The sequence below is a fragment of the Pocillopora verrucosa genome, chromosome 3, assembly GCF_036669915.1.
Source record: "Pocillopora verrucosa isolate sample1 chromosome 3, ASM3666991v2, whole genome shotgun sequence".
NCBI classification, from domain to species: Eukaryota; Metazoa; Cnidaria; class Anthozoa; order Scleractinia; family Pocilloporidae; genus Pocillopora; species Pocillopora verrucosa.
The window spans coordinates 17,190,384-17,201,489 of NC_089314.1; the positions used below are offsets into that span (position 1 = coordinate 17,190,384).

The 11,106-nt window shown below is 40.2% G+C and overlaps 1 protein-coding gene across 3 annotated transcripts; it reads left to right on the forward strand.

Moving 5' to 3' along the window:
• Positions 1 to 93: 93 nt before the first annotated feature.
• LOC131775460 (uncharacterized) lies at positions 94 to 10,727 on the forward strand. Of its 3 annotated transcripts, XM_059091573.2 has the most exons (11): positions 94 to 241; positions 1,421 to 4,233; positions 4,652 to 4,768; positions 4,946 to 5,113; positions 6,004 to 6,158; positions 6,858 to 7,014; positions 7,420 to 7,492; positions 8,016 to 8,071; positions 9,180 to 9,305; positions 9,582 to 9,647; positions 10,176 to 10,727. In XM_059091573.2, the coding sequence occupies exons 2-11, from the start codon at positions 1,684 to 1,686 to the stop codon at positions 10,470 to 10,472; spliced, it is 3,765 nt and encodes a 1,254-aa protein (XP_058947556.2). In that variant the 5' UTR covers positions 94 to 241; positions 1,421 to 1,683; the 3' UTR covers positions 10,473 to 10,727. The 3 variants fall into 3 exon arrangements, with proteins under 3 accessions (XP_058947556.2, XP_058947557.2, XP_058947559.2); XM_059091574.2 differs by lacking the exon at positions 9,180 to 9,305; XM_059091576.2 differs by lacking the exons at positions 8,016 to 8,071; positions 9,180 to 9,305; positions 9,582 to 9,647; positions 10,176 to 10,727 and adding an exon at positions 7,680 to 8,005.
• Positions 10,728 to 11,106: the final 379 nt, after the last annotated feature.

Consider the following 11,106-nt stretch of genomic DNA (forward strand, 5'->3'; position numbering starts at 1 on the left):
CCTATGTCACCAATAGCGAACCACTGTTATATCTTATGCGTCTTATTCAAAAGAGTTTATTTCCGTAGACGTAGCCGCTGAACAAGACAGAACTCATGGGAGGAAGAAGAATCGTGAAGCAAAAAATACAATGTTGGATGAAAATCTCACCCTGTTGTACAAAGATTACGATCTTCGAGTAACAGGTCCATTCAAGATTGATCGATCGCCTCTCTGTAACATCGCATTAACAGACGGCTATGTGAGTAATGTCCACTGTAGCCTGAACATCTCAAGAGAAAATGATTCTCGAGCCACGTCGGTGGGAGGGTATAACAGGGTAATTAAGTAATATCAACTGAGTTGATAACGTAGATTGGCCAGTGTTTGTAAGCTGATGTTTCGCGCTTTAGCCCTTCATTCGCTCTGACAAGGGGCTAACACTCGAAATGTAAGTTTTCAAACTCTTTACGGTGGCCAATTTACGTTATCAACTCAGTTGATAATACTTAAGTACCTTGAAATAGATCCAGTTCGTTTGATTTAAGTTCCAATTCGGCAATTTGTCAGTAGTCAGGTTAAATTGCAATTAATAATGATAATTGAACTGAGTGGAGTGCAATTTGGCGCATACGCGTGATTTGAAATCACAAGTATGATTTCAGACCAGACATGCACGACACGTGGTTCAGTTGCCACTTTATTACATCCATTTTATAATCGCCCAAATACAAGACTTGGTCAGTTCAAATATTTTATTTATATAGTACTTTGAAATTAAATTCATCCATTTTGGGGGGGGGGGGGGAGTAAGAGTTTTGGAAACAAAGGTTGCAAATTTTGCCATATGATACTCTTTGTCTTTCATTTTCCTGCAATTTGATTGGTCACCGTAAACAAGCCTTGAAATCTGATTGGTTGTTTTGTTTTTAGTGTAGCCTCCTCTTTAGCTGGGAAAAGATGCGATTTAAAACAAAAAAAGGTGCCATTCGTGAATAAATCGCACCAATTAGAGGCAATCAGATTACAGGGACTCCCAGTGATTTCAAAATGGGTGTAGTAAATCTAGAAATAGAAGGGCTGCATACAATCTCCCAGGAAGATTTGAAGATATCAGAAGTTCTGACTCCAGGGTTACAGCATGTGCTTTCTTAAAGCGAGGGAAGTTTTTATACAACCAGATCTCTCAACCTTACCAATCATGCTTAATCTAGTTACCTTTGTCCCACTTTAATTCTCAGTCATCCTGTAGGTCATTCCTCTTGATCTGGGTTAAATTTTCCAGACCTTCCATCTATCAACATTTACATAAGCCTCTCACTTAGCTAATCCTAGTCTGATGCTAATGTGAGGCATGCAGACCGATACTTGTAGTGCTTTAGTATTTTCTCCAAACTGATTTTGTCATCATAATCTGTTCTTATTTTATTACTTGATGCAGTGATGAAGCTAAGAGCCAAGTTCTAATAACAGACCTCAGTTCAAATGGAACATGAATTTCCTTTAAAACAAGTGATTGTGCTGTAAAACTCGAGAAGGGAAAGTCCACTCTACTGGAAGATGGCGATGTTATTTTGCTAACCAAGTCTACTGCATTAAAATTGGTGGCCATCTCCATTAGGTATCATTCATCTCCATTTCCAAGAAATAGAAAGTTTACACACAAACCGGGACAACCTTTGGAACACAGTAAACCAACAACACATGACAGGTGATAACGCTGAAAGGAAGCGAAAAGCTGAAGTTCAGTCCGCTAGTGTTAAAAAAGTGAGATTTAAGTTACGAGGTGAAGAGTTCTTTGATAATACACAGGTCCTGATAGAATACCCGGATCGAAATCATAAACAAAGTAAAGAAAGGAATGAGGTGTACAATAATGATTTTAGGTTCAAAAATACTGACACAGAGAGATCTACTGTAGATGGCTCGAGTAACGTAAATTTAAGTGTTGATGAAACAAATGATTTTGAAGAAGGACACGGAAAACGGGGTGAAGTGCACACCTCTACCTCACAGTTCTTTGTCTGCTCTTCTAAAAGAAGTCATTCGGGATCGTATGTATCTAAAGTACCTAAAAATACGGTAGAACATGATCTCCCTCGACCGCCAGAAAAAGTTGCAAATCATTTAGAGCCCAAACGAACAAGTATTGACGGTGCACCTGGAGATAGCGTTGATTGTGCTAAGTGTACTCACTGTGAGAAATGGATTCCTCGTGTGACTATTTCTTTGCATGAAGCAGTTTGTGAAGGTCAAAGTCCAGAGGCCAAGAGTCAAGATCATATTTCTTCATCATCGCTTCCGCTTGACACTAGTTTGGGCGGAGAGGACAGTAATGCTGAGATTCAGAATTCCGTGGTTGAATTGGTAGAAGGTGAACCGTGTACAGTAGATACTCGTGTTGAAAGTATGACTCGTGAATCAGACAGGGCTGCAAGAACGACAAGAGTACATGATGAATTGTGCGAGAAAAAAACACCTGCAATTAAGAAAACGTCTTTTCATCATTCAGGAAAATGTACTGAACCAAAATTCATTGACAAATCAATTGTTACAAGTTGCGACTCTAGGCGGGAAAAGGAAGTGCGAGTAGAAGAGAACCCTGTAACAGAGATCTCTTGTCCAGCTAAGAAAGCCCAAAAATTAAGTTCCGACTCTCTTAGTAGAGTTACCACACCCATTTTACCACCTGAAAGTGAATCTGGTCTTGAGAGAGTGGAATCCAAAGAAAGATGCACATTCTGTTCCAAATTTTTACCAGTCTCTGAGCTAATTGAACATGTGTCTGAATGCTCCAAGCTGAGTGCATGCGCAGCCTCAGGTGATACGGAAAATATCCGTGAGGCGTGCCCTTACTGTGGAGAAAATTTCGAGGTACTGCAACTTGTGGAACATGTCAGCCACTGCAAGAACATTTCGAGGCGGATAGCCGAGGAAGTCTCTGAGGAGGATGATGCCTCCACTTTCTCGTCTAGCGAAGAAGACGAGTCTGATTTTATTGAAGACTCTCCTGAGAAAGAACTGTGTCCTAAATGTGGTCGAGAGTTTCCCATATTAGAGTTAGTGAGTCACGCCGCTGAATGCAAGGAAGAAGAAACGGGCTCAGATTTCGGGTCACTGCGGGGGAATGTTGATAAGGAAGACGTCAGGAGATTTGGTGATAGAGAAAGTAAAGACAATACTGGTGACGGTGAAGGTTCTGATACAGATAATGAGAACGCCTATACAACCGAAATTAACGACCATGGTTGTTACACTCATGAGACATTAAACAATGAAGACGTTGATATTGAGGAGAAGCAACTCGGCAGTAGTTGTGATAAAGAGGAAGTTACCAAAGGTGGTGTCACCGAGAATGAGGAAGGAACAGGTAGTGACAAAGCTGATGATTCTAGACGGGTAACTTACGAAGATAGCACCACTTCTGGTGACAGCTACCACCACAACGAGAATGAAAGAAATGAAAGTGAAAAAGCTGATGCTACTGAAAGAATTTCCAGACGTCACGAATATGCTCTGAGGAAGATTGATTCGGATACACGTAGAACAAATTGTAGTCTAAGCGAACATCAAAATGATGACTGTATTGGTGCCGTTGTAGCTGCTGAAGGCGATGTCGGTAGTGACGAATATGAATTCTGTCCTAATTGTCGTAAGCTTTTTCATTTGTCGCTTTTGATTGAGCATGCATCAAACTGTACCTCAGTTGTTGATACAGAAGCGGCAACAAGTGGCAAGGACCGTACTTCGACGGATTCACTGACACTAACACTTGTTGACTGCGTTTATTGTGGCATTAGACTGCCAGTAGATGTGATGAGCAGTCATTTTCCCAAATGCGAAAAACACCACTCAAACCAGGGAACAGGCGAACGGCCTGAAAAAAGAATCGCTCCTGTGGGGGATTCACTTGCATGTGTTAAGCTTGTAAACAACTTGAGCAGTGGACTATCTGTGGGAGGTATTGACCCTGAGCATCAAGCTAGCTCCTCAGAGAAAAAAACGTCAGAAATACCAGAAACGACAGAATCTTCAAGAGTTAAAAGGTCCAGGGTCGAAGGTAATAATGATGATGGCGATGATGATGACGTTGATGACAAAGAAACAGATGAATCTAAAGGAGTTGTCCTAAAGAGGACAACATCATCGTTGGATTCGTATCATGATTGTGAAGAACAGTGTGTTTACTGTTTGAAGATGTTTGCTTTGAGCGTCCTTGTGGAACATGCCAGCGTTTGTTCAAGCCTTCAGCTGGTAAAGTATCTATACGCAATACTTGAATAATGCCTTCTAAAAGGTGCAGAATATTGACTGCATGACACAACTCAATTGCCCAAAATGCTTGTATTGTGAGCGACAGACATGGACTTCAATTTATTGGGATAACAATCAAGATACCCCACCCAAATTGACCTTTCTACCATACTGGTAAGAGTATTACTTGCTCATAGCTGAATTAGCATTTACAGGTGCAACCAAATTCGAGATGGACATTTTTACACCTATCACTCACTTCACCCAGCTAACCAAAGCTTTCCTGCTCTTCCGACTCTTTTTTTCACGAAACTTAATAAGGCTTTATGAGGAAGGGAATATGCAGCCCGTTTCTTCATTCAATTCGAGTGAAGTTCTCAGAACTAAGTCTTCAATTTTTTGTTTTGAATTTCTGTAGAACACTACGAGTTCAAACGATCTGGAACAGTGTTATTACTGCCTAAGGACATTTCCTTTGAATGAACTGATAGACCATGCACCGAATTGTGAGCAGAGAACAATCCATTGCAGTCAGGTTGGTTTTTTTTTTAATTTTGAACCGTTTGACATTTGGGCCTCATTCACCCATATGGCAACCACTGTAGATTAGGGTGTTTAAGCTCAAAATATAAGACCACCGCAGGCACAAGCAACCTTTCCTCTCCCTGGAATCCTTAGAATTCTGGTTTTAATTAGAACAAATGTCTTCTAGGAGGATGCGGCTAACAGCCAACCATTAGCAGGCGAACCTCTAGAAAGGTGTATGTACTGTTTTAGAGACTTCCCAATTCATAAGCTGATACGTCATTCGCAGAAGTGTGATGGAGACATGTCAGGACCACGAGAGAGATTCCAAGGTTTCCTACCTTCCGTTCATGACGTAAGTTGGAAATCTGACCATCGCTATCGTAAGAAACCAGACCTGTCAATGACGTAAGCCCTATGCAGGACCAACACTCAGGGTCTAAAAATGTACTGAGGAGAATGTGCTGCCTTTGCTATGGCACCAGCAAATGGTTAAACATCTCAATCTTTTAGGATAAGGGAGATAAACCGTAGGCCCCGTATCCTGCATCTTCTTCGTACTGGTTGGCAAAGGAAGTTATAGAGCTCATGCACTCCTCACAAAGAGGAGGGAACGTAGCTCCCGGTGTTGTGGCTGGCTTTATTATTGTTTATGCATTTCAAAGGCGCTCCCCTAAGTACTTTCCGTAAACAAAGAGGTGGGGCAACAAAGGAAAACGTAAAGGAGAAGCAGTGAAAACACATCCCTTTTACTTGAATCTTAAAGAAATTGGAATCGAACAGCAATGTTTATGTTGAATATTTAACCATTATTTTTCTTCCTGAGAGAGACATGGCTTCTGTGGTGAGCTACTGCAAACGTGGTTAGCCAGCGGAAACCGTGCATTTCGTCATACAGCATAGGTCTGGTAGAAAGAAGCAAATTATACACGGTCATTTTACGGTAATCCGCTTCAAATTAAAGGATTGTCTTAAGGTATCCCTTTGTTTTCTTAAAAATTTTCGGTGTAAAATACCGTTTCCTTTGATACCCCAAACTCAAATGAAGAAATTACTGTATGAATGTTAGGAGGATTTTATCGATTTAGACAAAGCGGAAAAGCGAGTAACAACTTATTTATTATGCCTTTGTGCATGAATAGCAAAGAGGGAAAAATAGCCCTAATGAATGAGGAAAAAGACTATCAAATCGCTTTCTTTGTTCGAAAGCCAAATCACTATAAGAAAGAATTTTCGTCCTCTCAGTTAAGTGCCATCTCATCAGTCGCCATCTTGAATGACACTCAAAGGGACGCTTTAGAATATGTCATTACACGCTCTGCCCAGGATTCCAAAACAGTTGCTTCCACCTTACTTGCTCGAGTCAAGCGACTGGGTTACAGTGAAAACGACTTGAAGAGGTTAGTATCATACCTCTGACCACTTAGTATTTTGATAGAAATTGATGCTAGTCCTACCAATAGCGGTAAGTCGGATAGCAGTCTGGGAGTTGGTTCTCTTAGCTGACAATTTTCCTTGATCGTGAAGTGTGATTGTAAAGGAGAGATGGGTCATGTAAAGAGCAGTTGTTTCTTTAAGAAGAGACTTTCCATTGATTTATTTGAAAATGAAAACCACCGGCTCGGCTTTAACTTTCCAAAAGAACGTACCATCTTCGCATTGTTGGTTCCCAACCGTTGTGCGAATGTTGCAAGATTTTCTTTGCAATCTCTTTCACTGCAGTACTTGATTTCACAGATGGTAGGTGTTACAAGAAGGGAATGAATAGAGTCACTCATTGGTTGCGCCTCTAGGTTGCACCAAGAGTTTTCTGTAGTTACTGTTGCGTTTATGTTTCCCCGAAAAAACCAATAGTAGTATTGGAAATAGATAAATGCACTACGACAATGAATTCGTTGGACTTGGGTCCTGCATATTCAACACATGTTGTTATCATCATAGTTCACTTTCAAAATTATCGGTACTTCTATCATAAATCCAAACACCGTAATTAAGAAAGGACCTTTAAATGAACAGTAACTGCAGGGTATTTCGACAAACGGGCTCCTGAACTTAAGTCAATATTTTATATTGCGTTTAAGACAATATTTGGTTTTTAGAACCTTGCAGTGGGTCCGCAGTGCAGCTCCTATTATCATCCACGTCAATCTTGACAGAGTGTTAAAGTTCTTAGTCGACGATACTCATTATCGAAACCGCTTTGAGACTAGCACTAGTGGGGGCTCAATGGACATAGTGGCTAGGAAATCCTGGGAGGTGAGAATACGAGAAATGATCAAAGATTACCGTTGCTTTACATCTTATTGGAGACAGAAACAAAACCCCACGCTCTCGAAACAACTTGAGGGAATTGGAGTCTTAGAAGCGATATTACATGCCTCAAGAAACAGAAAGAGTAGAACGACTCGCCTCTGACTCAGCCTTGGAAGCGTTACCCCGTCTTTTTGTTTAAGTGCTTTTTTTTTAAAATTAGCCATTCTTTATTCACCTTTAGTGACAAGTTCCGTAGAGAGTTAACGGTATCTTTAGTCACTTTGAAGTTCGAGAATCAGTCGAGTACTGGTGACACTCTTCTCTCAAGTTGATTCACTTAAAAGGTCATTGCTCCAAACATTGCTGGCGACTCAATGTGCTCTTACAATCTCTTTCTTCGCCGCCTAGGACCGTATTTTTAACAGCGCTTACCACGACAGTAATCCATCAGAGCGAGTCAAGTACGGTGTACTAAACATAGGTGAGCATGACACCATGACTTGAATGCCACACCAGAGAATCCCTAGTATCTATCACAAGGGAAAGGATGATTACCTTCTAACATTTTTGTTTTGCTAACAACCATAAGAAAATCATGATGATCACTTGTATCAACTTTTAATAAGTAGCCAAAACGGCTCAGAGCCTTCTTCCATTGAATCTCGTAGACTGCCATAATATTCGCCGATCAGCTAGGCAGAGGAACAAAGGAGATGTCATAACGTGCCAATTGCTAATACATGTAGCCCTACATCGAGCGCAGGAAAGTGCACATGACCAAGTCACACGTAATTGCAGTGTTTGAATTTTTAAAACGGTGGGGTGTGATGTCGGAACCAATCTTAAAGCCCGGTGAAGTAAAACCAATGAAATCATAGGTTACTTTTTAATAGCCAGTTCGAAAATCGCTCCAAATAAAGCTTATTTTTCTATCATCAAAGTGCTGTAAGAAAGCGATAGTTTACTGACCTTCTCTTATCTGTACTATTTGCTCGGCTTCCTAGTTGGCGATCCTCGCGGTGTAAGAAGCTGTATTCATTATGGAGATTCCTTTCTACAGGTTAGCCTCTTTTGTTACTTTCGTGCTAGGAAATTTACTAAGTAAATAAAGATCGCTCGCTTAATTAAAGAAAACATACATGATTAGAGAGTAATCCGGCACCATTTACGCACCAGCGATATCAGCTGCATGTTCTCGCCACCAAGTTGTGCAGTAAGAGTCAAATCTGAAGGTACAATCAATCCAATGCTGTGTTGGCGGTATTAAGGCACAAAGTTTTCCATTTTTTCACCTTTTGCGTACAAAAATAACTTGAATTTACAAAATGTCTCAAATCTCCCAATCCCACCATCAAATTTAAGTTAACCTCTTATGAGAATAGCTTAGACGTGTTAGATAGCATCTTGCACCTTCGACTTGGCTTTGTCATCACTGATTTAATGCCAAATCCACTGATTGCCACCTGTACTTACTTTTTTGTAGTTAACACGCAATAAAAGCTCCAACGAGCCATTCTCTATGGAGTTGCATTGAGAATCCATCGTAATTGTTCCACTGAAGAGTTTTTTTCTTTCTTTCCAAAGGAAGTGAAGAATACAATGATATAACAAGTTACAAAATTACAATAATTATCCAATAAATTCATCATACGAGAAAGCTTTCAACAAGGGGAGATCCAAATTCTCACAAAAGAGACTCAAGCCCAGCAAAAACAAGTTTCTTCTGTTAACGAGAGGACACTTGGTTGTTTTACTGTTGACAGGCTGTTAAATTCCTTCAACGCCCAGGTTGAGGGAAGCCATGTTTTCAATCTCTGTGCGGTGGAAAACGATATCTTCCTAAATTCATTCTATCATTGCCAGACTTCCCATTATAAGCTTGCAAATTGAGACTTCTTCGTTTATCATTTTCCTTTCTGGGGCATGCAACTCTTAAATGGAAAAGTCGCAAAACAAAAATAACCTGTCTTCAGCAGCATAGTCACTTTCATTCTCGGACTTAACACACATGTTAAACTATAACTGAGATGACACTGGAACGGGTCAAAAGTCCTGGATTCCAGAAGCGTTTGTATTAACTGAAATTTACCCACACAATGCACATGCCTGTGTCACCATACTAGAAGAAGCGGTTTATTTTAAAATTTTAGCATCTGTTTTGTTCTTAGCTAAGAAAAGTTCGTCTTCGTACCACGTTCGCTTCTATGGACACATCCGGTGAAGGAGTCAAGCTGTCATGTTGTGAACATTATGAAAACGTCCTCTTTGCATACACAGACAACGAGATAACTGCGGTGAATAATTTCAATGCGATACTTTTTCTACCTACTCCTATTTTTCTGTCTCCTTTGCTTGTTCTTTTGATTGATTGCGAATTGTTTGTGCCAGTATTTTTTAATTTCATCGTGTACTCTGATCGTTCGGGTCGGAGTAGTCCTAAGGAGTTTGGCAGTGGTGACTGACACCTCGAAAACCGTAGGGGAAGTCATAATTAGGGTCAAGATGTACGACGAACATCTGAATTTTCTATGCGTAACGAAATTGTCAAACACGTCTCTTCAATTCCCCAGATAATGGATGTAGCCAATGGAAAGGTTCCATTTCATCGATCAGACTGTATATCAAAGTACAAAGAGGTAATATGCGTACTTTGTTTCGTGTTTGTTTTTTAATTTTGCTGTTGGTCATAATTGAAATAGTTTGTGCTGGAATATCAGCACTAGGTGTTTTGTTATGTGCTGGACAAAGTGCCTTCACGTTAAAAATATCTATCTTCCTAACCTGTTGAATACGCACGACGAGTAAAACAAACTCTCACAAGGAGTCGACGTTTATGCGATGAGAATGCTCAATGCTGCCTCTGCGGCCTGGGTTCAAGTCGCGGGGAACCTTCCTGGGCTGTACCGAGAGGTTTTCTTCGAGTTCGCCAATTTCCTCCTTCCACAAAGATCAACAGTTTTTTACTTGTTTTCTCTTCATGTTTTGTTTTATTTGATCTTTTGTTTGTTTGTTTTTTCCATGATAGTTGCTTTCAAACCTTTGCATGTATTTTAGTTCGTCAGTCTCTATGGTCCCTAGCAGGAACTCAAAATGAGCTTTTGTAACTATTCTAGATCTGATAACCCATCGGGTTTCAAATATTTGAGTCGATATTTACACGACAGGTTCAAATTCACGGACCAGTCAGCCTATCTGAGAATGTTGAGTGTATTGTGGTGAACTCTCGCCACCACAAAGACCCAAAGATCAAGAATATGTTGGACCGTTTAGTGGAGCAAAACAATTTTAACCTTATTTGGATGGATCCTGATGACTTACCAAGTCCAGCACCTTTTCCGTTTGGCGCCATGGGCCATTACTCGTTAACGGAGTCTTCATCTGGTTCTCTCTCTGCTCCACCTAGAAGACGGACTCATGGCAAGGTCCGCAAAAGAAGTCGTAAACGAACATTTCCACATTAAAGAAAGGACAATGTGTGTTTGTCATGATCAGGAATGGAGAGAATTGGGGAGGCTCCTTCAAGGAGTACGCTGTACGCTGTCCCATCACAGTGCTTTTTGGAGTATCTTAGAGCAAACTACACCATCCTTCCACATTCGAGAAAAGCATGCTACGGCAAATTTGTGCTTGGGTTTGGCCAAGTCTACAAGATCACACTCTTTAAACCATAAATTATTGCATTGATGAAAAACAAACACAAACAAGGTTTGAAAGTCTCATGTTTAATCTTTTGTCAGGCGATGGACTCTTAGACGAACTAAAAAAAGCAAGCCATTAAACCTTTTTTTGAACGTCATTGCCAGTTTTCTGGACGTAAAAAAAAAAACAATTTTTTAAAGAACAACCCTTTATTCTCTGTAGACTGTAATTGAAATTAAATTTTAATTAAGTGAAAGATCTTTCCCTGAAAGATTCGTCAATCTGCAAATGCAAAACCCTCATTTTGATCACTAGGATGGAATGACACAACTTATGACAATTTGAGACCAACAGCAATTTTCATAGTGCTTTTGCATTACAGAAAATCAGGATGTGTTACAATTCAAAGTCAAACTCTAATCCAGATCCTTTCAATTTTACCAATACGTCCTTCTC